Genomic DNA, 22271 nt, shown 5'->3' with positions numbered 1-22271 from the left:
AAATCCTATAGCTTTAAAACTACATGTTATAAAAATATATCTGATAGTATTATTATCTTTACAAATGGCAGTGCTGCGGCACGAAAATCTTTTGTATGCTTTTAAAATTAATATTATAGGCTATAGCCAGACAAAAAGTGTATATCATTTTCTTCAGATACATTTTTTTCATTAAATATGTATCGATTTTATGCAATAACATCTGCCCTATATTAAAAAATGAAAAGGAAGTACTAAATAGTAATTCCTTATTATGTAATATAATTGATTTGTTAAATTTCTCTGTAGTAATTCAAATTCATAATCATTTTTATTCATAAGAACAACTCAACACTTCTATGACGTCGCGGGTGGTGGTGGTACATATGGTTTGAGCAAAAATTCAGAAAACGAGTTCACAGCCGACGCACCTCGCACTTCTTTATCTAGCAGCGGTAATTTGGTCACATGGAAGTCTTCATACAAGTCTGCAATTTGTTCTAGATACTTCTCTTGCACTTTATGCCTCGCGGCGCATAGTTCACAAGGCGCTGACGTTTTCATCAACAACTGGTTGACTATAATGTTATGTGTGTCGATTCCACACCTCGTCAGTTCTTGTACAAGCCTCTCAGTTTCGTATAGCGAGAGGAATTCCGCGATACAAACACAAACAAATGTCGTCTGATTGGGATCTTTGAACTGTGTGTTCACTTGACGAATGACTGACAACATTTCATCCATTTTGTTACTGAACATGTCCGAGTTGAAGTCAGCGAGGCCAAAGAGTGAAGCGATTTGGTTGATGAATGGCGCGACCTGTGTAAGAAAATATAATTACTGGTACCAAGTATTTGTTTTTTAGATGAAATTATATAAAGAAAATGTACAGGAGTTGAGAGATATCATGGAGTTATGGATTTGTTAAATTTGTGTGGTTTTAGATATTTACAATTCGAATTTTCAGAGCAATGTGCTTGTGTTCACTTTTGGGTCATTGCGCCTTCCAGTAAGTAATGTGCTTGTAATACAACATAATATTATCAGCTAAAAAGTTTCAAGCAATATACTAAAATGATAAATATGATAAATACAACAAAATTATAGTGTTCAATAAACTATAACCAATGTTTGATTATCTTACCTTAGATTTCAAGCGCATCAGTTTACCAAGTCCCTTCTCTACAACCTGCGGGAATGAGAGCAAACGCAATGTGTGCCCAGTGGGGGCTGTGTCAAACACCACTGCACTGAAATTCATGCCTTTCACTAGTTTCATTACCTGAGAAATTATAAGAAAAACATTTTTTAACTATACATGAAGTCAGTTAAAAAAAAACTTGCACTTGCTGAATTTGAGACAATTGTAACAATATTTTATTAATTTTATTTTGAAATTTATAGGAAAAGAATATTTTGTAAATCATGGTGTTAATTGGTGATTTGAAATATTTGTTGTGGAATTAAGTGAAGGAACAATATTCAAGAAAGTCAAGAAACAATATTCAGTCGATAATCAACAATCAAAACTTGGAACACATTGCAATTGTATAAACGTAACTAGCAAGATTAATTACATAAATTAAATTATGTATGCATTAGCCTGTTATTTCCATTTCAGAGCATTGTTGATTTCAAACATACTATATCCAATTATTTCTTTATTTCTTTATTTCTTTATTTTTCAACACAAGTAATTTACAGGTATGTATACCCAAAACATTACAAGGCAGTTACTTAACTAAAATTACATCATTTTTTATGACTAAGAAAGAACAAAATAATATTTTTAAATTTATATAAACTTAAATAAAATATATCGCATTCATTGCTGTGAGCGAGCATGTCATTGAGCAGCTTTATTCCTCGTATAAGGGGAGCATTCCTACCACTCTTCGTTCGCCCTCCCGACTGGACGGTGAACAAATCGCGAAGGCGTCGCAGGCCCACGTCCAGAGGACCCGCCACGCTGTACATGATCTTAGGCGGAACGTTTAAACAGATCTGCTCTAGTGCGTCTGGGTTGTCCACGCCCCCGTGTAACAGTTGGTACATATGTATTAGCATATAATATTTGCGTCGCGACTCCAGTGACATAAAGCCTGTCATGCCATAAACAAATAAGGAGGGATAAATGTATGGATAGTATCCGTACATCTTTTTATAAATAAATCTGCAAAATTTCTTTTGTACTTTTTCGAGCTTTAAAATATATTTATGTTCATAGGGGTCCCATATAGTACAATTATACTCGAGGCTGCTTCTTACATATGCGGTATAAAGAGAGATGGCACATTTAATATTATCAAAATTATGACTAGTACGGATTATAAATCCTAGCGTTTTTAGGGATTTGTTACACAAGTTAATTATATGCTCTTTAAAATCTAAGCGAGATGTAAAGGTGACACCTAAATCTTTTATATTTGAAACGCGCTGCAAATTTAAATTATTTAGTTTGTAATTGAAGTTTTGTTGCACTAGAATGCGCGAAAAGCTCATTATTTTGCACTTTTCAGTGTTGAAAAGCAAACTATTTTCTACACCCCACCGGGCAACAGAATTTATATCGTTTTGAAGCAACTGGTGATCAGTAAAGTTATTAACTGTCAAGTATAACTTGAGGTCATCAGCAAACATCAGACATCTAGCGGTGCTGACTACATTTGGCAAATCGTTTATTAAAATTAAAAACTGGGTTGGCCCTAAATTCGAGCCTTGACTTATACCCGATCTCGTGTAATACATATATGATTTATAATTTCCTAACTGTACATACTGTTTCCTATCTTTTAGGTAATTAGCGAAAAATTGTAAAAGCTTCGGATTGAAGCCAAATAGAGCAAATTTATGTAATAGTATGTCGTTGTCTATTTTATCAAAAGCTTTTTGATAATCAAAATAGGCGACGTCAACTTGTTTCTTTTCATCCATACGTGCGTTTACATAGCTTACAAAATTTGTGAGATTAGTTGTTGTCGATCGCTTGGATCTAAACCCATGTTGACAATCACTCAAATGAGGTTCAATTTGTCGTTTAATTCGATTATTAAGTAGCATCTCAAATAACTTACCAAATGTCGACAACACGGCTATGGGTCTATAGTTAGTTATATCACAGTTATCACTATTTTTTTGTATGGGAGTCACACGGGAAATTTTCCATACAGCGGGGTATAATGACTGCTCTATGGATAAATTATATATGTGTAACAAGGGACTCAGAAAAACCGATATACAATCCTTAACTACGAAAGGCGGGATACCGTCCGGTCCGGCGGCAGAATGCGACTTTAATTTTTTACTGACCTGTTTTAACTCAGAAGGTTTAAATTTATCAATTTGTACATATGAAGAATCATTAAAGTTTGAATCAGAAATTTGTAAAGCTTCTTCGACGTTTAAGCGGGGAGAATTTTGCAAAAATACAGAACTAAAATATTCAGCGAACGAATTTACAGCATCTTGTCCAACTAAGGTTTTATTGTTATAATTATATGAACCCGTAGCGCATCTGCTTTTACGAAGTTCCTTGACAAATTTCCAAAAATTTGCAGGATTATTACAAATCTCACTACCAATCCTATTAGTGTAATCTTGGTACGCTTTGTTAATCAATTTCTTGACTAAGGCACGATAATATTTAAAAAGTTCAAAGTTAACTAAATTACCACTTGTTTTGTATGTTTTGTGGTGATAATATTTATTTTTAATATTATAAATAATCTCCGCCGTATACCAAGTAGGATAAATGTAACGACTAGCAGGCTTGTTAACATTTTTTAAAGGTACGCAATAGCTTAAACTTTTGCAAATTTTAGAATAAAGAAAGTCGACGGCTTCATTTGCATCTTTTATAGCATAAAGATCAGACCAATCTATATTCTCAAAAATAGAATATAACAAACTAAAATCAGCTTTCCGAAAATTCCAGTCACAAAAATATTGATAAGATTCATTTATAGATTCCTGGGATGAAGGGGGTTCCTCATCCTTACTAACGAGGGCTGTACCTCGCCTACACTTTATTGTTATTTCGAGTGGTGGATGATGTGCATCCATGGGTACGAGAGGTGGTATATCACCGCTCACAGATACGCATTGCAATGACATGCTGCTCAAAACAAGATCTAACATTCTATCCGATTTATTTAAAACAGTATTATGTTGATTTAGTTTGCAAAAGGCTGTAAAACAATTAAATATCTCGTTTGAGTGCCTGCTCATGGAATACAAATTAAAATCTCCTAAAATGAGTACATCCATAGGTGAAAATTTACATACTGCATTTTCTAACACATATAAAATATTGGAAAATTGGTTATCATTATAACTCGGGGGAATATACACAACAGCACACAAATACCTAATATTTTTATATGATAACAAAGCGAGGATTATTTCTTTATCATTTGAAAGACCATCTACATCGTATATACGTTTCACTGAATACTCACTGCGTACCGCTAATAAAACACCACCATAACCTGTGTCATTTGCACGATCCTTCCTTATAACTGTATAATTATTGGGAAATAACTCCGAATCACACATAGAATCGTTCAAAAATGTTTCTGTCAATGCGAAGATATGTGATGAAGAATTAAACACCGACTTTCTAAACTCCGTTGTTTTACTGCGTAAACCTCTGCAATTTTGATAGGTAATAGTCAGATAACAAAACTTATTGATCACTACTTTGTTTACGAAAGTTATTGCGCCACGGCTTTATACAAACATCCTCCGGCCAATTGTTGACATCCATTATCAGCTGAGATACTTTTGCAAGTACGCCAATCTTAAACGACGAATAATTACCTCGCGATTTTAATACTTCAACGGTGCAGTTATCGATTTTACAAGTTTTCATTATATGTTCAGTGATTTTTTCGGCAGCGGTTCCCGCCTTTACGTAAAACAAATGATAGTATTTCCATCTTTCAGAAGCTTCGATCATAGAATTGCCGGGGGCTGCACTCCCGCGCATTACATTTTTTGGTCGTTTATGTTTAACTTGAATCCAGTTATTATTGTCCGTTGATTGTACGGCGTTTGCGTCGATGACAGTGTTCGCGTTCTGCATAGGTGCAAGGGAGTTAGCACAGTCGTCCTCGCTCGCACTCATCGCGGAAGCGGCGTCGCTCGCTGACGCAGCGCCCTGCAGCACATCACGTTTCTTGCGCACGTCGTTGGCGACCAATGGTACACGAAGTCTAGCGGCTCGGATTGGTCTATTTCTTAATGACACCTCATTGTTTTCTTGCAACTTGGAGGTACTTGAATCCGTTGCTTGCTGCTTTGTTAACTTCGATATTGAATCCGCCTGAGATTTAATAAAAGTATTTTGCTCGTTTATTATAGTTTCCAACGATTCCACCTTTTTCGTGAGCTCGACGATGGATTTGTGCAGCTCAGAAACCACTTTTTCGAGCTTAGACTGCGACATTTTGCGAAAATTGTATTAAAATTTACGGAGCGCAATGACTCGCGTTCAACAGACTTGATTCGATTAGATTACATTTATATTAAAAAATGTGTAACATACTATTTTGGTTATTCTCAGAACAACAATAATCAGCAATCCATAACAAATAATCTTAACATAACCTCACAATTGGGAATTTTGTACCACAAAGGCTTAAATACTATTTACTTATTAGGATATTATTACCTCTGCATAACTCATAGCCTCATCAATACCAGGGAATGCACCAACAATCTCCTGCATCACACCTTTACCGAGTCTCATGGCTTCAGCCTCTCCCTCGAAGTATTCTTCTGGTAACTCTGTTAGACCAACATTAGGATCTATTTCCATAGCAAATAAATTGTCAAAACCTTTCACTTTGGTTGGCACCTGCAATATAAACATTTATCAATGAATATATTCTTATTGGGGAAAAATGAGAAATAATGGTCATAATTACGCCATCTTTTATATTTGTTGTAGCAAAAAAGAAATGAGCGTAAACAATTTACCTTTGAAAATTTTTGATCAAATGCATCTGAAATATTGTGTGCAGGGTCTGTAGATATAATTAATACAGACTCCCGCACTTTCGAAAGCTGAACAGCCAAACTGCAACTGAAATTATTAATAATATCTTAGTACGTAACTAAACGTTGACATGATTTATTAAAGAGTGCGTGTTTAATTAAAATTTCTCACCTGCATGTTGTTTTTCCAACACCACCCTTACCACCAACAAAAATCCAACGTAAAGATTTCTGTTCTACTACATTCTTTAGAGAAGGCTCCAAAGGCTCAAAATCAACATTGTCACCCATACTTGAAATAATTTTCTGTATCTTTTTGCAAAAGCCGAGAAGAAAATTAAAATCTTGAACGATATTACAAAAGTAGGTGAACAATCAATGAAAAGTCAAATTTGAAGAGTCAAATTGACATTTGACTGATGAGTTTACTGTTTACTCACTTATTGCATAGATAATTTATTTCCAAGAATTATTGTCTGATCATAGATAACCACCTGAGACGCGTTTTGTCTTTGTGAACAAGTTAAAGTTATCGTGGCTTTGATTTAATTTTAATTTCTTTCTTTATACTGCTTATATAAAAATTGAGAAAAATAAGTTTTTAGTAGCAGAAGATGTTCTAGCATTTCAAGATCCACAAACCAATAACAACGTCCACTGGACACAAAATATACGAATAAAAAAATCAAAATGTCTGAAATGTCAAAATGTCTAATAAATATCAATATGTCAATGGTTGAACGAGTCGACGAGATTGTTTTTATTTTTAATTGCTTTGAATTAAAAATAAAATTGTAAAATATTATAATATGATTGAAATAATAAAATCTCAAAATGAGATTGATATTAAATCGGTTGTTCCGAGGTCGTTTTTCATTGAAAGTTTACATTTTTATAATCGGTGCAATAATAATTTGCGGATACCTTTTGCCGCATTATAAGCTTTATCCCATAGCTCCTGTGACTATAGCTCCCGTATTGGCTCAATCACGAATAACAAAGCACTTAGCTAAATTGGTTACAGTGGTGTTTCGTCAGTTCGAAGATTTTGAGAATGATGTTGCTGAAAGTGTTCAATCTTTCGTGGCTGCATATCCAAATATACCAGTGTTGATTCTCAGCCAGGGCCCGCAGTACCCGCCTTTCCAATTTTCCGCCTCTAATAATACACTGCGTAATGTAAAAATCGTGTCCTTAGAGCTTAAACTCGATTCTTCTCCAAAAGAATTGAAACCTTTATCTTATATTTCAACAGAGTTCACATTGTTCGTACCTGATTCAACGAGGGTCTCTCGTCGTTTATTACAGCAATTACTTACGGCTGCTACAAGCAACCCATCTCAAGGTATAGCTGTGGCAGTTGGTAATTCGCACACAGTTTGTCAACAAGTGAAATGGAATTTTGTTGATTGGACCTTACAATATAGAAAAGATGCATCAAAGAAATTATGTGATGCTGTGCAAGGACAACATGCTGTTATATTCAAAACATCTTTACTTCAAACACTGCCTGACCCATTTGTGCTGCCCTTTCCTGAATCTCTTTACCTTCAGACAACTGTTAAAAATATTAAAGTGAGTACAAATTATGACTTATCTGATAATAACTTAATATCAATTTTAGATACAAATGTGGGAGAATATAATATAACTATTGGGACATAATAGGCTTGAATTGTCTAATTTTTATTGGAAAATAGTAGTATATAAAAGTGGTTATATAGTGTTTTAATTATATTCCTTATTTTTAATGACTAATAAATTAATGTTAATGTAATTTTCCAGATACAAATATTAGATGGTAAACTCGCTGCTGGCAGGAGTGTATTAAAGACGCCTGTTGCAAAACAAAAGGCTTCAAGACGGATGAGAGATTACAGGATGGCTCTCTACAAGCAACTAGGTGTGAAGACTGTAATAAGGGATGATGGAAGGGTACAGTGGTATGGCTGTAAACGGGAATCTCAGGTAACTTCATATTTTGAGAATTTTTTCCAGCTTGTCTTGATAATTTTTTTTGGAGACTCTTTTGTGTCAGGGCTATAGGAGGCTACAGTTATGCTAATTACACTTGGGATTGAACATAACTAATTGCGTTAAATAAATAATTTATTTATAATAATGCATTAGTTAAAGACATTCTTGTTTCGTCTTGTTAAGATTTCAGAGAGAGTGTAAACTTTATCATGTTCATTTCATGAATTTGATATTTGAACAGACATAAATTGTTACTACAGATATTTGTTTATTTCAGCGATGTTTCCCACCCGTGCAAGGCACTCCATCATACATTCTAGCAGGGAGGAACACGCCGCCTTGTTGCAGAAGGAACATAAGACGCACTGCTGCACATGTCCTCAGGGCTTTGTTGCAAGCTGGAGCAAGGTGTTGGTTAGAAACCACATCACTGCTAGGCGCTGTTGCTAGGTAACTATATAGTGTTGATTGTGTGTATTATACTGTGTCTAGATTATTTCTTTGTTATTATCATCTTGTCTTTGAAAATATATGATAAAATTTATTGAAGTATATATATAAAAAAACCATAGGTTGGTATGATTTTCATTTATGCGTATACATTTTTTTCCATAGAGCCCAGATCCGTATTTTAATATGATAAGAGAAATGTATGGAAAATGTTGTATTAATCTTTCTTATATGGTATATAACAAATTGTTTCAGGGGTGACCTTCTGCCATGGGCAGAGTATGCCGAAATAGGCATTCACGCGGCAGATCTATCTCGAGTATCCTGGCTTCAGCGAGGAGGGGCTGATAACGACGGGTTCATATGGGAAAGAGCGACTAAAGGCCATTACTATAGAGTCGCTTATTCCGCGACGAACCGGGTGTATGTGTTGATACTGCCCTTTAATCCAAAGAATGGGACTATGTGGCCAGCGGATTGGGTGATGGCTCATCAACGGGAGTTCCCTGAACGACATTTGCATCCACTTGCTCAGGTATTTTAATAAAATATACAAAATATAAGCTATTAATTGAAGTTACTTGTATGAATCATAAAAAACTATACTTTTTTATTCTATGGCACTCACGTTAAAAACATTGTGTTCTTCATCAGTTTACTTATAATAGTATTTATTTTATGATACGATATTTTTTTATAATTATTTAATAATTGTAACCTCCTTTCAGATACAATTCGCGGGTCGCCAAGCACCGGCACCGAACGACGCGCGCGCTTTTCTTGACTTAAAATTAGGCGCCAATTCTCTTGAGAGATGTCAAAAAATCGGCCCTAAACTTATCTATCCATAAGAATGGCTTTTTAATACCAAAAAATGGGGAAAATAATATAGCATCGGACTATATTTGATAATTTTTAATTTAGTCCTTAAGCTACGCTTTGTATTTTTTACAGATTATCTTTTTTTTTACACATTTTTGTATTAATTTACCAAAGATTAGCACTTAGAAAAATAATACGGAATTTCTAAAATTTACCGTTTCATTTGAAGATATGTAAGTACATTTAGATTTGTTTTTTTGTTGGTTTATTATTTTGTGATATCTCAGTATTAATTAAATAGGTAATAAGTAGACAGCTATGTTTTTATGCCGAGGCATGACACGGTCGCGACACGGTGTAGTCACGGAGTGCTTCATCCTTTATAGTGTAATGATAATGCTATTTGAGGCTAAACATTTAATTAAATTAATATTTATCTAATAAATAAATAATAGTACATGTCATATTTTCATGTAAATTGTGTAAACTCAAATTGACGTGAATGTAACTAAGGAAAGGTGTTAAAATGTTGTTAATCTTATACATAAAATTCTCGTGTCACAATGTTAGTCTGCATACTCCTCCGAAACGGCTGGACCGATTCTCATGAAATTTTCTGTACATTTCGGGTAAGTCTGAGAATCGGCCAACATCTATTTTTCATATGTACCACGGGCGAAGCCGGGGCGGACCGCTAGTATTAATATATAATTAACCGTTTCTATATTCAATGGATTCTTTATTCCGTAAATGATGAAATAGTTATCATTATAAAATTTCCTAGAATATACCATACTATACCTATAATTCCTCAAATATTTTTACTTAAATGTCGGTTGAATATAGAAATTTGGTTAATTGCATAAATATGTATCTCTATCTAGTCAGTTAAGTTTAACTTCTAAATGTTAGCAGCCATTTAAAATGGTCTTGTTTTGTTTTTAGAGTTTATGAGATTATGATGTTTTGAAATTTAAAATTAACACAGCTACAATCACTGCATCTATCTTCTTTTGACAATAAATTTACTAGCCACCACTTATAAAATAAATATATGCTTCGTATATTCACTATACAATAAATATTCAAATTGCATTGTCTTATTAAGGATATTTTGATGCTTTATTAGAATAAAACGATAAAATGAATGTGTTCTTTTATTTATTATAATAATATAACATTAAAACTAAATAACACTAGGAATTATTAATAGTAATCAGTCATCATCGAATTTTTCGTCGACTACACCAGTTTGGAAGGGCGGGTCGCGAACCAAACTCAGCAGTTTGTCTAGTTTCATTATCTGAAAATATGAAAAAAAAAACATTATTATTTTTCACATAAAATAAAAACATCATAGGATGAGTTATATGTGAGGAAGTTACATAACAAGTTACTACACTATTTATCTTTGATATGTATAAAAAGAATGGTACGGTATAATTATTTTTACAGAGTTAAATTAGATTATTCAGAAGAAAATTGTTAGCAAAAAATGAAATTGGCATCATGATTCATGAAGGGCATGTGAGAGGTAAACTATTTAGTTACTCTGTCTACGACTAATATAGTATTATATTATCTGTGCTGGTATCACAGATAAAATAATTCTATACCTAGTTAACAATTATTAATAATAGCAAATATTGGATTTATATAATAAAAGTATAACCTGTAGAGTTCGTTGGTCAACGCCCTGAGCCTTTTTAGGTGGTTTGCACATAACCCTTAAATTTGGAGAAAGTTTCACCACGTGACAAGTTCCCCTGAAATAATATACTTATAGATTGTAGAAGTTAAATATATTAACAAGTTTCTTATAATATATTTTTCATACCATACTTTAGACCAAAATAATAAGCAATAATGAATTATTTATCATAGACGATCTGATAAAAGAAAAAAAAATGATCATATTCCTTAACATATTATATAAGTATATAGGAAAGCATTTTATTCTAAGGAAAGCATTTTATTCTATGCTTATATATTTTATGCTTTTATATGAATAGGTATTTTTGGCCTTATTGTTATCATAATATGTGGTAATCTAAAGTAATAAACAGCAACAAATATCTTTAGGTTATTTTTCATAAAAGTGATACATATTAAGTAACAACGATGAAAACTTTAAAAAATATTGAAATCAACACAAAATAAAAAAATAAAAAAGATAATTCCATGTCAATGCCCCCAGAGAGATTTGAACTCTCGACCCCTGGTTTACAAGACCAGTGCTCTAACCCCTGAGCTATGGAGGCGATGAATGCTGGAGCGAAATATTAGAATATAAACAGCGCAGAAATATTACTATACAATACACTTTTTTTCGTAACATATTACATAATTCTTTTCTCATACTACTTAATCAAATATTTATTTAAAATATTGAAACAATTGTTAGCATTCAATAATAATAATGTACTGTGAAACAAATGTTTTACTTTGTCATTGGATATTATGACTAATGAGCAAACTAAAATATTATTGATACAATGGATTATTGACTCTACCAATACTTATTTAAGGTCATTTAACATTTTTTTGTAATTAGATATATACCTAACATATAAATACATTGTATTTATTACTTTTCAAATGACAGTTATAGTCAATACATAATATAGAAATAAAACATATGGCTGGTGGGATTTTACCATCTAACGCAGTCTGTAAAAAGTAAAAACTAATAAATATTAATTGTTATAATTATTATTATCTTAGTTAACGTACTTGGTATCTCCACACACTAGAACCGGAAGCCGTGCATTGAAGTCAATTCTCGTCAACTTTTTGGTCTTCTTAGAAACGACCGCTTGTACACAAATCGGCCGGTATTTGTTCACATTCAAATCGTATACGTAGACCTAAAATTATATTTACTCTACAACAAGAACTATTTAAAAATGAAATACAAATTTTAGTTATGATGAACATATTAATACATTTTAGTAGATTATATTACTTTTGACTGCGCCTTTTAAGAATATTTTATCAAATGCATGACTCCTTACAAAAAAGTAGCAACATAAAGGAAGATGCGACTTGACAAAAGTATGTTAAAAGAAATTCTTTACTTAATCGAATATCATGTAGTTATAATATAATGTCTTACCTTTCCATCAGCGGTACAAGCCGCAAAGACTGTGCTAGAGTATGGTGCCCATTTCACGTCACCAACGGGTGAGCCCAGCTCGAACATGAATAAGGGCTCGCTAAATAAATTAAATAACTTGATGTAATCTATACTAATATGTATTATAAAGCTGAAGAGTTTTTTTGTTTGTATGTTTGTTTGTTTGAACGCGCTAATCTCGGGAACTACTGGTCCGATTTGAAAAATTCTTTCGGTGTTAGATAGCCCATTTATCGAGGAAGGCTATATATATCATCACGCTACGACCAACAGGAGTGGAAGCCGGGGGTGAAACCGCGCGGAGCAGCTAGTATAATATAATAATATCACTTTCAACTCTATTATTTTGTGAAGAGCTGCGTGATAATTACTTACGTATAAATAAATTGTTAAACATTCTTATGTACATATTTATATTTTAAATAGCTATCACCTATGCCCCGCGGTTTCGCCCATGTCATACATAATGTTTTATAATCTAGTCTTCCTCAATAAAGGGACTATTAATCAAAACAAAATTAATAATTTTTCAATTCTAAACAGTAGGTAGGTAGTTAGTTACCTAGTTCCTGACATAACGCGATCAAAAAAACCAACTCTTCAGAATAACATTATTGATTTTATTACAGACTAAAACTAACAATAATCATTTCTTTAAATAGTCTTTCAGTTATTTAGTTATTCGAATAACAACACTTGATATTTAAATATTTCTCTACAAAGCTACTTACAAATTAATTTCAAACGACTTGTTTAAAAAAATACCCAGAAATACTTACTCCCGTCCATCCTCCCATATCTTAACCCTCCAGTCACCCGAGCAGGACGCATAAATACTATTATTGAAGTAATTATAATGTATCCTGTACACCGGCATATGGTGGCCTTGTACTGAACGCACGTAGTTACGATTGTACTTGAGCGAACAAGTGTGGATCATACCATCCTCTGTGCCCACCATGAAAATATCCGCCTTTTCCGGGTGGAAGCAGATGCAACTGCCGCAACCTGGTTTGGGGGGCTTAGGTTTAGAGGAAATTCAAAAAATAAGACTTATGAAACTCTTGGGACTATAGCTAAGTTTTCCTGTTGAAGCATAGTTCTGTATAATTGTCAACAGAATATAATATGTCTATTTTAACGTTCTGTTATCAATATAAGTCTGTCTTGTATAGGTCTGTTGTCAGAATGAAGTAATGTTTATGCGAGGGATCTTTTCGTGAAAATAGATTTATTAGTAAAAATGTGATGTATAGTACTGTGATAGTACCTAGTAGTTACATGACTTGAGCCACCTATAACTTTAATAATTGAGGATATGTAATCAGAAAGACAAAAAAGGCTATAAAGGAACTCGTCTTACATATACTACAATGTCTACCCTTAAATACTTACTATTAACAGTGAGCAAAGTGCCATCCGGCCCCGGTATGGGCGGCACACTGGACTGCAACGTTATTATTGTCGTGGCTTGTAACTCGCCTGGCATTACTGCCCATTGGACTACACGACCATCCCCGGATATTGAGAAGAATGATGCTTCGCCATCTATTAGACGAGCGCCCCAGCGTATCTGTGCTTGGAGACAATATTCCGTCAGAAATATATCGTTTTGTAAGGCAAATCAAAAAATAGTCTTGTAAAGGCGATTTTCTTCATTTTAAAAGCTTCGATACAATGTTTTTTTGTATACTAAATATCAGGTATACATTATGGTAGTGGCTTGTAACTCGCCGGACATCACTGCCCATTCGACCATTCTACCATCTCTGGATATCGAGAAGAAAGATGTTTCCCATGTAAGCCCAGGATATCTTAAAAAATATTTTGCTCTAGGCAATTTCGAATGAAAAAATAGTTTTTTTAAGCCTATTACGAGTCAAAAGTAGTCTTGTTAGGCCATTTTATTATAGACGTTTAAAGCATAGAAGTAAACAACTACGTACCTCCCAAACAATATTGCTGTGTTTGTCTCTCACAGAATCTGATTTATACTGGTAGGAAGATTCCAGTGTGAGTTGAGCGTTATACACGCATACATTACCATCGTACCTGCCTGTTATACATATTGTTAATAATATCTCATAATATACAGGGTTACAGGTAAAGTCGATGTAGATCCGTTAAGGGCATGTAGTACACATCATTTCTGAATGATTTCACTATGTAACCTCCCATCCTAAACTTAACCGTTTTCGAGATATTCGAGTTTTAATTTTTTTTATGAAAATGCCCAATTTTTCGGCTATTCAATTGAATATTTTGATTTTTTTTTTACTCTTATGATTATTTTTTTGGTTTTTTACATGAAGAATGAAATGCTTAATTACCTCAATGACTAAAATTGCACGTAAGTTAACTAAATAGGTCATAGTAGACGATCGAAACTTAAGAAAATAAGTACAAATTATAAAAATATATTTTTCTTTTCTGGATATCTCAAAAAATTATTATGGCACTTGCTCTGCAGATGTGCTTAAAAACATCTACATTTTATCAGCTATCCAAGGAGGTATAACACTCTAGGGTATTTATTAACCTCAAAGGTGAAACTTAGTTTCTAAGGCTACATGGCAGTCAGAATAAATAGCCCTTATTTAATCTTATTAATTTGACTTAAGTTCAGCATCATCATTTCAGCCTACTGGCTTCCACTATTGAACATAGGCCTCCCTCGGCTAGGTACAACCTTCATGCATCCATCGATATCCCGCTATCCTGACCTAGGAGATCATTCAGTTTTATAGCATTTTTTTTGTTCACATCGTCGATCGTACAAATAATGACCGTACGCCAACTATTACTTGAGCGTAAGTGACTAGTTACTGGCTATTGTTTGGAAAATAACGTAATCGGTGCGTTGTTAACGCTAGTTGGCATACAAAGTCACTCACGCTCAACTCATAGTTGGCGTACAGATCGTCGGTGATTGTAGTAAGCTAAATGAAACAATAAATCAGTTCAAAATAACATTTATTCACCTAATGTTTTTGAATAAAATTTTATCGTTCATGTTCTACGTGTCCACCTCTATTTCGCACACATTTTCTCATTCCTTCACGTGGTCCACTTTTCACTACACCATGTGGTTAATGTTCTTCTTATGTCGTTAGCAGCATTTCAACAGCACACAAGCAGCATCCTTTCTTTGAGAACTTCCACTAACGATATGGGGTTGGGCTCACTGTAAACGAGGCTCTTCATGTGCCCCCATACATAAAAATCAATGGGGGTCAGGTCGGGACATCTGGGTGGCCAGGGTAAAGGCCAACCTCGTCCAATCCATTTGTTAGGATAGTTACGTGTCCAACCATTCGCTAACGCTTCTTCTGAAATGAGCAGAGCAGCCATCATGTTGAAACCACATGTCCCGCAGTAATTGTAATGGGAGATCATTAGTAGGTCACCTGAGTCACACACATAAGTCGTGTGGGAATCCGAAAGCACAATAATTCGCATCTACCATGGACGAATCGCATGAGCAGACTAAAATGGATGGCAAGCAAACAAACGACCAAATACAAAACAATGGGCATGTTGTATCCCCAAACTTGTTTTTGCACATTATTTTTCTCACTCTCATTTGCATAAATCGTAAGTTTTCTCGCTCACACGCACCGGATTAACTTGAAGGACAATAGCCGAGGGACCCGTTAGACCTACTACCTGAACCTTTTCAACTGTGTTTTTCTCTATGAGTTTAAATACAACCATAGGTTGTTATACCTCGTTGGATAGCTGATAAAATGTAGATGTTTTTAAGCACATCTGCAGAGCAAGTGCCATAATAATTTTTTGAGATATCCAGAAAAGAAAAATATATTTTTATAATTTGTACTTATTTTCTTAAGTTTCGATCGTCTACAATGACCTATTTAGTAAACTTACGTGCAATTTTAGTCATTGAGGTAATTAAGCATCTCATTCTTCATGTAAAAAACCAAAAAAATAATCATAAGAGTCAAAAAAATTCAAAATATTCAATTGAATAGCCGAAAAATTGGGCATTTTCATAAAAAAAATTAAAACTCGAATATCTCGAAAACGGTTAAGTTTAGGATGGGAGGTTACATAGTGAAATCATTCAGAAATGATGTGTACTACATGCCCTTAACGGATCTACATCGACTTTTCCTGTAACCCTGTATACGTAATTAAAAAACACTTAGATACCACTTAAATATTTAAAAAAAATTAGTGTGCAGGATATATTATGGTTCGTTACAGTACCTAATAAATTTATCGTACGTTGCAATCTTTTTCGTTACCTATATTATTTTTATGATACGAAAAAGATTGCTCTTTTGAGTTTTTACATACTACAACAGTTTTATTTTATTTTATTTCAATAAGTACCTACATAGTTTTATTTATTTTTAGAAACTTATTAAAAACATACGTACCAACACATATAAGATACGGAGTCTCGTGATAGACGTCTAAGCAAATTATTGGCGATTCAGTTATAACTGCGTACTCTGGGTACGCTGGATTCTTTATACTGTATAGGCAGAGACATCCGTTCTTTTGCTGTTGTGTAAAATCCACTAGAAAAAAATAATGGAAAAATTAAATATTAATTAGAGTCTGTTGTCCGTCCGATCTAGAAGGCAGTAGAAATTAACTAGATATTTTTATAAAACTATGTATACCTAGTTAATTATTGAATTAAAGTTTGCTGTTGTCTACTGTACCTAATTTCTACTGCAAAAATAAAACTTCAACAAAAATCGCATAGCATAGCATAAATCAGTAAGAAGAAAGTTTCATAAAGAAGCATATGTACAGATAATAATTTTTAAATTTGACATTTCCTAACCGAGATACAAAATTATACAATAAAAACACATTATACAATTAAATCCCTAATAAAAACAACTCATATATATGTTACATAAATATGTTATTTATCATATTTACTTACAAGATCCATAAGCAACAGCAAACAGATCCTGATAGTGTGGGTTCCATTGAACCTCACACACCGCATGACTCCTCATGGGTTCGAATTGGAACTTCCATAGCGGTAGTAAGGAGCCCATGCCTTCGCGGAATTCGTCGGACGGATCGTCCCAGTATCGGTAGTCTTGGGCTAAAGTTATGTGTTATTCCAATAAGTGAAAATATATAAAAAAGAGTGAGCACACATATCAGAAGTGAAACTTCTTTGGCAAGATATAAAAATCATCGCCTTATGATATGACGGTATTGGCATGAAGCGATCTTGAAATTTTACTCTCAACGCGCCTAAAGAAGTTTCACTTAAAACATCTTTGATATTTGCTAAAGTTTTAACTTTATACGAATATGAATGAAGAAAATAAACTTACCAATATCATCATAAATGTTCTGATTGACGAGTCTCTCGAGAATGGTCCAAGCCTCCCGTATTCTTTGCGCCAGTTGTTCGTCGTGAATTTGTTGCGCTGATTTCGCATGTTTCGCTGCTTTTTTGCGCAGCTATAGAAAAAATTATATTTATTTAATTCTTCTTTTCTTTTAGATAAAAAATAATAGACTGTGCAATGTACCAATTATGTATCATTAAATAATGTTTCCATTTATTTTAACATAATATTTTAACTTTTTTTTAATCTTACCCTTTTAGGCTTCTCGTCTTCTTTTTCTTTCATCTTTCGAGCGTAGTCTTCTTGGTAGAAATCAAAGATGATAGACTGCAGACAAGTTGATCCATAGTTCGCTCTCGGCGGTGGTATCGTTTGTGTGTCCACGGACTATTATTTGTAAGATAACTTTTTATTATATTACATAAGGTCTTATAAATTTCATCTGCTGGTCCGATTTGAAAAATTCTTTCGGTGTTAGATAGCCCATTTATCGAGGAAGGCTATCCATACTTATATTATAAATGCGAAAGTAACTCTGTCTGTCTGTCTGTTACTCAATCACGCCTAAACTACTGAACCAATTTTCATGAAATTTGGTATGGAGATATTTTGATACTAGAGAAAGTGTCTGTTGGGCGCATGCAAATTACGATGATAATGAATAATGATTAGTTACTTATTCAAGGCCGAAATGTGAAAGAGCACACTTGGAAATTTGCGTAAAGTCATGGGAGAGAGGTTTGAAAATATTTAATATCAAATAAATGCAAAAATATTTGCAAGTAAGTGCAATGTAGAGCACATATTTTTATTTTAACTAAGAAAATAATATGTATAATACTAACTCTTCTCGGGTTATTGTATGTCAGGGCAGCTCTTTCGCAGAAGTTGAACTGGTTAGCCAATTTCTTGACCCGGGGCTTTATTGTAATCACTTCTTCGATGAGAGGTTCTTCTCCTTCTGTAAGGTTTTATTTTAAAGCTATAGATAATTTTATTGAAGTTGGTATATTATGTACCTGTATCGTAACCACTTTAAGGAAAACATTTCGTCTTCATAGAAACTGCTTTCCGAATCGATGGTTAATGGTAAAACTATGACGATCAAAAGTGCTTCTAGAAAAAGCCTAATGAATAAATAAATGTTATTGAGTTTCATCTTACTCTCTTCCGGCGCGGCTTCTTCCCCACCCTCCTCTCCCACCTCAGCCTCTTCACCAACAGCCGCTTCATCAACTGGCGCTTCCACTTCTTCAGGTGCCGCTGGCTTCTCTTCTTCTTGAACTGCATCCTCTGTCATAAAGTATAAAAAATAATACTTTTACTGTAACAAAAAAATAATATTTTAATCACTCTGTAACAATGAGTATTTCCCTCTTTAATTCCATAAGTTGCATCAGGAACATTTAATGTATTATCTATAGCTTATGGTACTTTAACCACACTGATAAAATCGCGGGTAATGCTAGTAAAGCCTTTTATACCTTCTCCCTTAGCCTCCTCTGCTGGTGCTGCAGGCTCGGGTTCTGGTTCTTCTTCCTCTTCTTCTTCAGCCGCAGATTTCTTCACTTTGGCTCGCTTGGGACCAGCATCGTCGAAGCCGACCATTCCTGTTTCAATATAATTTGATATCAGAATCTATACAACAAAATACAATAAATAAATAAAGGACTCACTTACCTACATATATAAATCGCAAAGCCTTACTATTTTTTTTATTGATAAAATAATTTGATAAACCAGCTAGAGCTAGAATGAAATTAATTTTCATACCATAACCAGCAGCTATTTGCGCCTTCGCTTCTTCAGAGTCCTTCCGTATGGCTGTTCCTTGGTATATGTACAAAGGATACGCCTTTCCAAATGTCGGTTTTGGCTTAAGTACAAATTTTCCCTGTCCATAATGATAGGCTACTTCATCCGCCACCCATTGAGGGTTGATAGTAGTGAGAACACGCCCAACCTCCTCTTCAAGATCCTGCCAATATTATTAACTTATAGTGCATAAGAATTAAAATTGTTAATGATAGAAATTGTGTCCGCATTAGGTTAAAACAAAAACCGCAGTGCGTATATATAGCAGCAAGAATTTACTAACCGCCTCAGGAACATCTTCTTGATCGTCAGGTTTTATGAGCGTGCGTGGCTTAAGCCAGTCTAATGCTTCATCTTCCGCTAAGTTCGCGCGGGATTTATTACCTTCCTTCTGCTAAATATACAAAAAATAACGCTTATTTACTTTCACATAATATCACTAATTATTATCAAGCATAAGCTATTAAAGGTGCCTACATCAAATTTTGATAACGTTTTAGTCAAAAGCACTGTCTCCTCATCTATTTTCAACGCCCTCTTGACCATAGCTTTCAGCATTTTTATTAATTAACAGAACGGATTGCCTTCCCAAAAACACAAGCACGCAAGCTTACCGCAAATCAAGAACTGCTCAGTCTTCTAAACGTTTAAGCACCACTTTGATTTACGAGTAAATATTCCAGATTTGCATAATATTTTATGTTAGAATTTTATTGGTCGTGATCATGTAACAGGATTGTAAATAATACTTCCATTTTTAGTTCAGCGAAAGCAAGCGTAAACAAACTTTTAAAGATCATTGCGTGCCTTAAGCATTTGAAATGGATTTGTAATTTTTAATTCGTGGTAAGCTTGTTATTCATGAACACGCAACAAAGTGCGGGAAAAGCGGTACTCACGTCGCTGTCATCGTCGGACGACATAATATTTTGGATTTTATTTAATAGAGTATTTGAATTTACCCGATTTGTACAAGACTATGCCTCTAACTGCAGTATCCTTAGTAAGGAAGGAACAGTACAATTATTACAGGTGTAAACTGCATTGCATTGATTTATAATCACGATAGTGCTAGTTCAGTATCAGATACCAGAATAACCTTTATTATATTCAAGAAGTAGATTTCATCAAGGAATTTTTATATTTTTTATAGCGTCTATTTATAATTGAGTGTGTTTTAGTCTTTCAGCCAAAAGTTTTTATTTGTTACAGGCTAATGTTTAAATTTAGTTTCATTCTATGTGACCTAACTACAGTTAGCAAAATAGTTCAGTTTTTTTTTCATTTTGCGTGATCTAAGTGTTCAAGTACGAAAATACTTTGACTTTCTTTCGCACATTCCATCTACGAGGGCGATTCAATAAATACTTAGCCTAGAAAAAGTATACGAAAATTTTGGAAAAGTAGCAATTTATTTTTCAACATAGTCTCCTTTTAGTTCAATATACTTAGTCCAGCGATGCTCCAACTTTTTTAACCCGTCCGAAAAATATGTTTTCTCAAACTCTGTAAAATAGGCCTCCGTGGCAGCTATAACCTCCTCATTTGATCCATATCTATTCCCGACGAGGGATTTTTTCAGATTAGGAAACAGAAAGAAGTCACCAGGGGCTAAATCTGGAGAATACGGTGGATAAAGCAGTAATTCGTAGCATAATTCGACCAATTTGGCCATGGCAACGGCAGACGTGTAAACCAGTGCGTTGTCGTGGTGTAACAGCACCTTTTTCTTAGCCAGTTGGGGTCGTTTTTTCTTTAATTCGGCGTCGAATCGGTCCAATAAATTGGCATAGTAAAGCCCTGTAATTGGTTTACCCTTCTCGAGGTAATCGATGTAGACAACTCCTTGTGAATCCCAGAAAATGGTGGCCATAACTTTTGTGGCCGATTTTACAGTTTTCGCCTTCTTTGGAGTACGTTCCCCGGTCTGGATCCATTGTTTTGATTGCTTCTTGGTCTCTGGTGTGTACCAGTGAATCCAGGTTTCATCGACTGTCACAAAACGACGCAAAAACTCCCCTGGATTCCGCTTAAACAACGCCAAACACGTCTCCGACGTGGGCTCACTGTTGCGCTTGTTTTCCGGTGTGAGTAAATGCGGCACCCATCGCGCCGACAGCTTTCTCATGCCGAGTTCCTCGTGAAGATTATGATTGACTGTTCCTTCTGAAATGCCTACAGTCTCAGCTAGCTCCCGAACCTTCAATCGGCGATTTGTCAATACGAGATCATGGATTTTTTTAATGTTTTCCTCCGTAGCAGCTGTTTTTGGTGCACCTGGACGTGGTTCATCAAAAACCGACGTACGGCCACGTGCAAACTCGTTGAACCAATTCTTGAGGGTGGCTATCGATGGAGAAGAGTCACCGTACACAGCATCCAAGCGGCCTTTGATTTCGATACGCTCTTTCCCGTCCAAAAATAGGAATCAAATCACCGAACGATATTGCTCTTTTTCCATTTTTGTAAAACCGATCGATACGTTCGCTTCCATAGGTTGTCAAATTAAAACAAATGAAGGGATTGGGATGAAAATTAAAAAAAATACTTAAAAAAGAATGAGCTACATTGTGGTAAACCTATTTTGAAACAATAGCGCCCCCTGGTGATGAGGCTAGGTACTTATTGAATGCACCAGGTAAGTTTCACAAAACGGTTGATGATATTATAAATTTTATTTTATATGTGTGAAGGTTTGTGATAAAGTAATATTATACAGCACAGATAAAGCTTTTTCTATGTATTTA

General features: G+C 34.4%; 3 protein-coding genes and 1 non-coding gene across 4 annotated transcripts; 1 reads left to right on the top strand and 3 right to left on the bottom strand.

The window, feature by feature from the left end:
- Positions 1-234: 234 nt before the first annotated feature.
- Positions 235-6360, bottom strand: LOC123698872 (ATPase ASNA1 homolog). Its single transcript, XM_045645679.1, has 5 exons — positions 6149-6360; positions 5959-6064; positions 5651-5836; positions 1124-1261; positions 235-798 (listed from the first exon to the last, which is right to left on the bottom strand). Exons 1-5 carry the CDS (start codon positions 6265-6267, stop codon positions 337-339), a joined length of 1011 nt encoding a protein of 336 aa, XP_045501635.1. The 5' UTR covers positions 6268-6360; the 3' UTR covers positions 235-336.
- A 370-nt stretch (positions 6361-6730) lies between these two features.
- On the top strand, positions 6731-9760 carry LOC123698871 (fukutin-related protein). The gene is made up of 5 exons (XM_045645678.1): positions 6731-7551; positions 7762-7944; positions 8231-8403; positions 8659-8938; positions 9132-9760. The coding sequence occupies exons 1-5, from the start codon at positions 6811-6813 to the stop codon at positions 9252-9254; spliced, it is 1500 nt and encodes a 499-aa protein (XP_045501634.1). The 5' UTR covers positions 6731-6810; the 3' UTR covers positions 9255-9760.
- A 615-nt stretch (positions 9761-10375) lies between these two features.
- On the bottom strand, positions 10376-20447 carry LOC123699309 (dynein intermediate chain 2, ciliary). The gene is made up of 17 exons (XM_045646236.1): positions 20424-20447; positions 19808-19918; positions 19483-19687; positions 19194-19319; positions 18874-19002; positions 18555-18670; positions 17962-18096; positions 17692-17821; positions 17286-17453; positions 16765-16908; positions 14308-14417; positions 13757-13934; positions 13141-13369; positions 12341-12440; positions 11959-12092; positions 10898-10991; positions 10376-10528 (listed from the first exon to the last, which is right to left on the bottom strand). Exons 1-17 carry the CDS (start codon positions 20445-20447, stop codon positions 10442-10444), a joined length of 2220 nt encoding a protein of 739 aa, XP_045502192.1. The 3' UTR covers positions 10376-10441.
- On the bottom strand, positions 11414-11486 carry Trnat-ugu. Its single transcript has one exon. It is a non-coding gene; the product is annotated as a tRNA-Thr (tRNA).
- Positions 20448-22271: the final 1824 nt, after the last annotated feature.

Source organism: Colias croceus, chromosome 17, assembly GCF_905220415.1.
Source record: "Colias croceus chromosome 17, ilColCroc2.1".
Classification (NCBI taxonomy): domain Eukaryota; kingdom Metazoa; phylum Arthropoda; class Insecta; order Lepidoptera; family Pieridae; genus Colias; species Colias croceus.
This window is presented reverse-complemented; position numbering and strand designations above follow the sequence as displayed.

Coding starts and splice junctions, on each gene's coding strand:
- LOC123698872 (XM_045645679.1), bottom strand. CDS start 6,267: ATGGGTGACAATGTTGATTTTGAGCCTTTGGAGCCTTCTCTAAAGAAT. Junction 5,837..5,958: donor TTGATCAAAAATTTTCAAAG/GTAAATTGTTTA, acceptor TTTATATTGCAG/GTGCCAACCAAAGTGAAAGG. Junction 799..1,123: donor TGATGCGCTTGAAATCTAAG/GTAAGATAATCA, acceptor TTTCTTACACAG/GTCGCGCCATTCATCAACCA.
- LOC123698871 (XM_045645678.1), top strand. CDS start 6,811: ATGAGATTGATATTAAATCGGTTGTTCCGAGGTCGTTTTTCATTGAAA. Junction 7,552..7,761: donor CAACTGTTAAAAATATTAAA/GTGAGTACAAAT, acceptor GTAATTTTCCAG/ATACAAATATTAGATGGTAA. Junction 8,404..8,658: donor CTGCTAGGCGCTGTTGCTAG/GTAACTATATAG, acceptor AAATTGTTTCAG/GGGTGACCTTCTGCCATGGG.
- LOC123699309 (XM_045646236.1), bottom strand. CDS start 20,447: ATGTCGTCCGACGATGACAGCGAC. Junction 19,688..19,807: donor AAGAAGATGTTCCTGAGGCG/GTTAGTAAATTC, acceptor TAATATTGGCAG/GATCTTGAAGAGGAGGTTGG. Junction 12,093..12,340: donor CTTGTACCGCTGATGGAAAG/GTAAGACATTAT, acceptor ATATAATTTTAG/GTCTACGTATACGATTTGAA.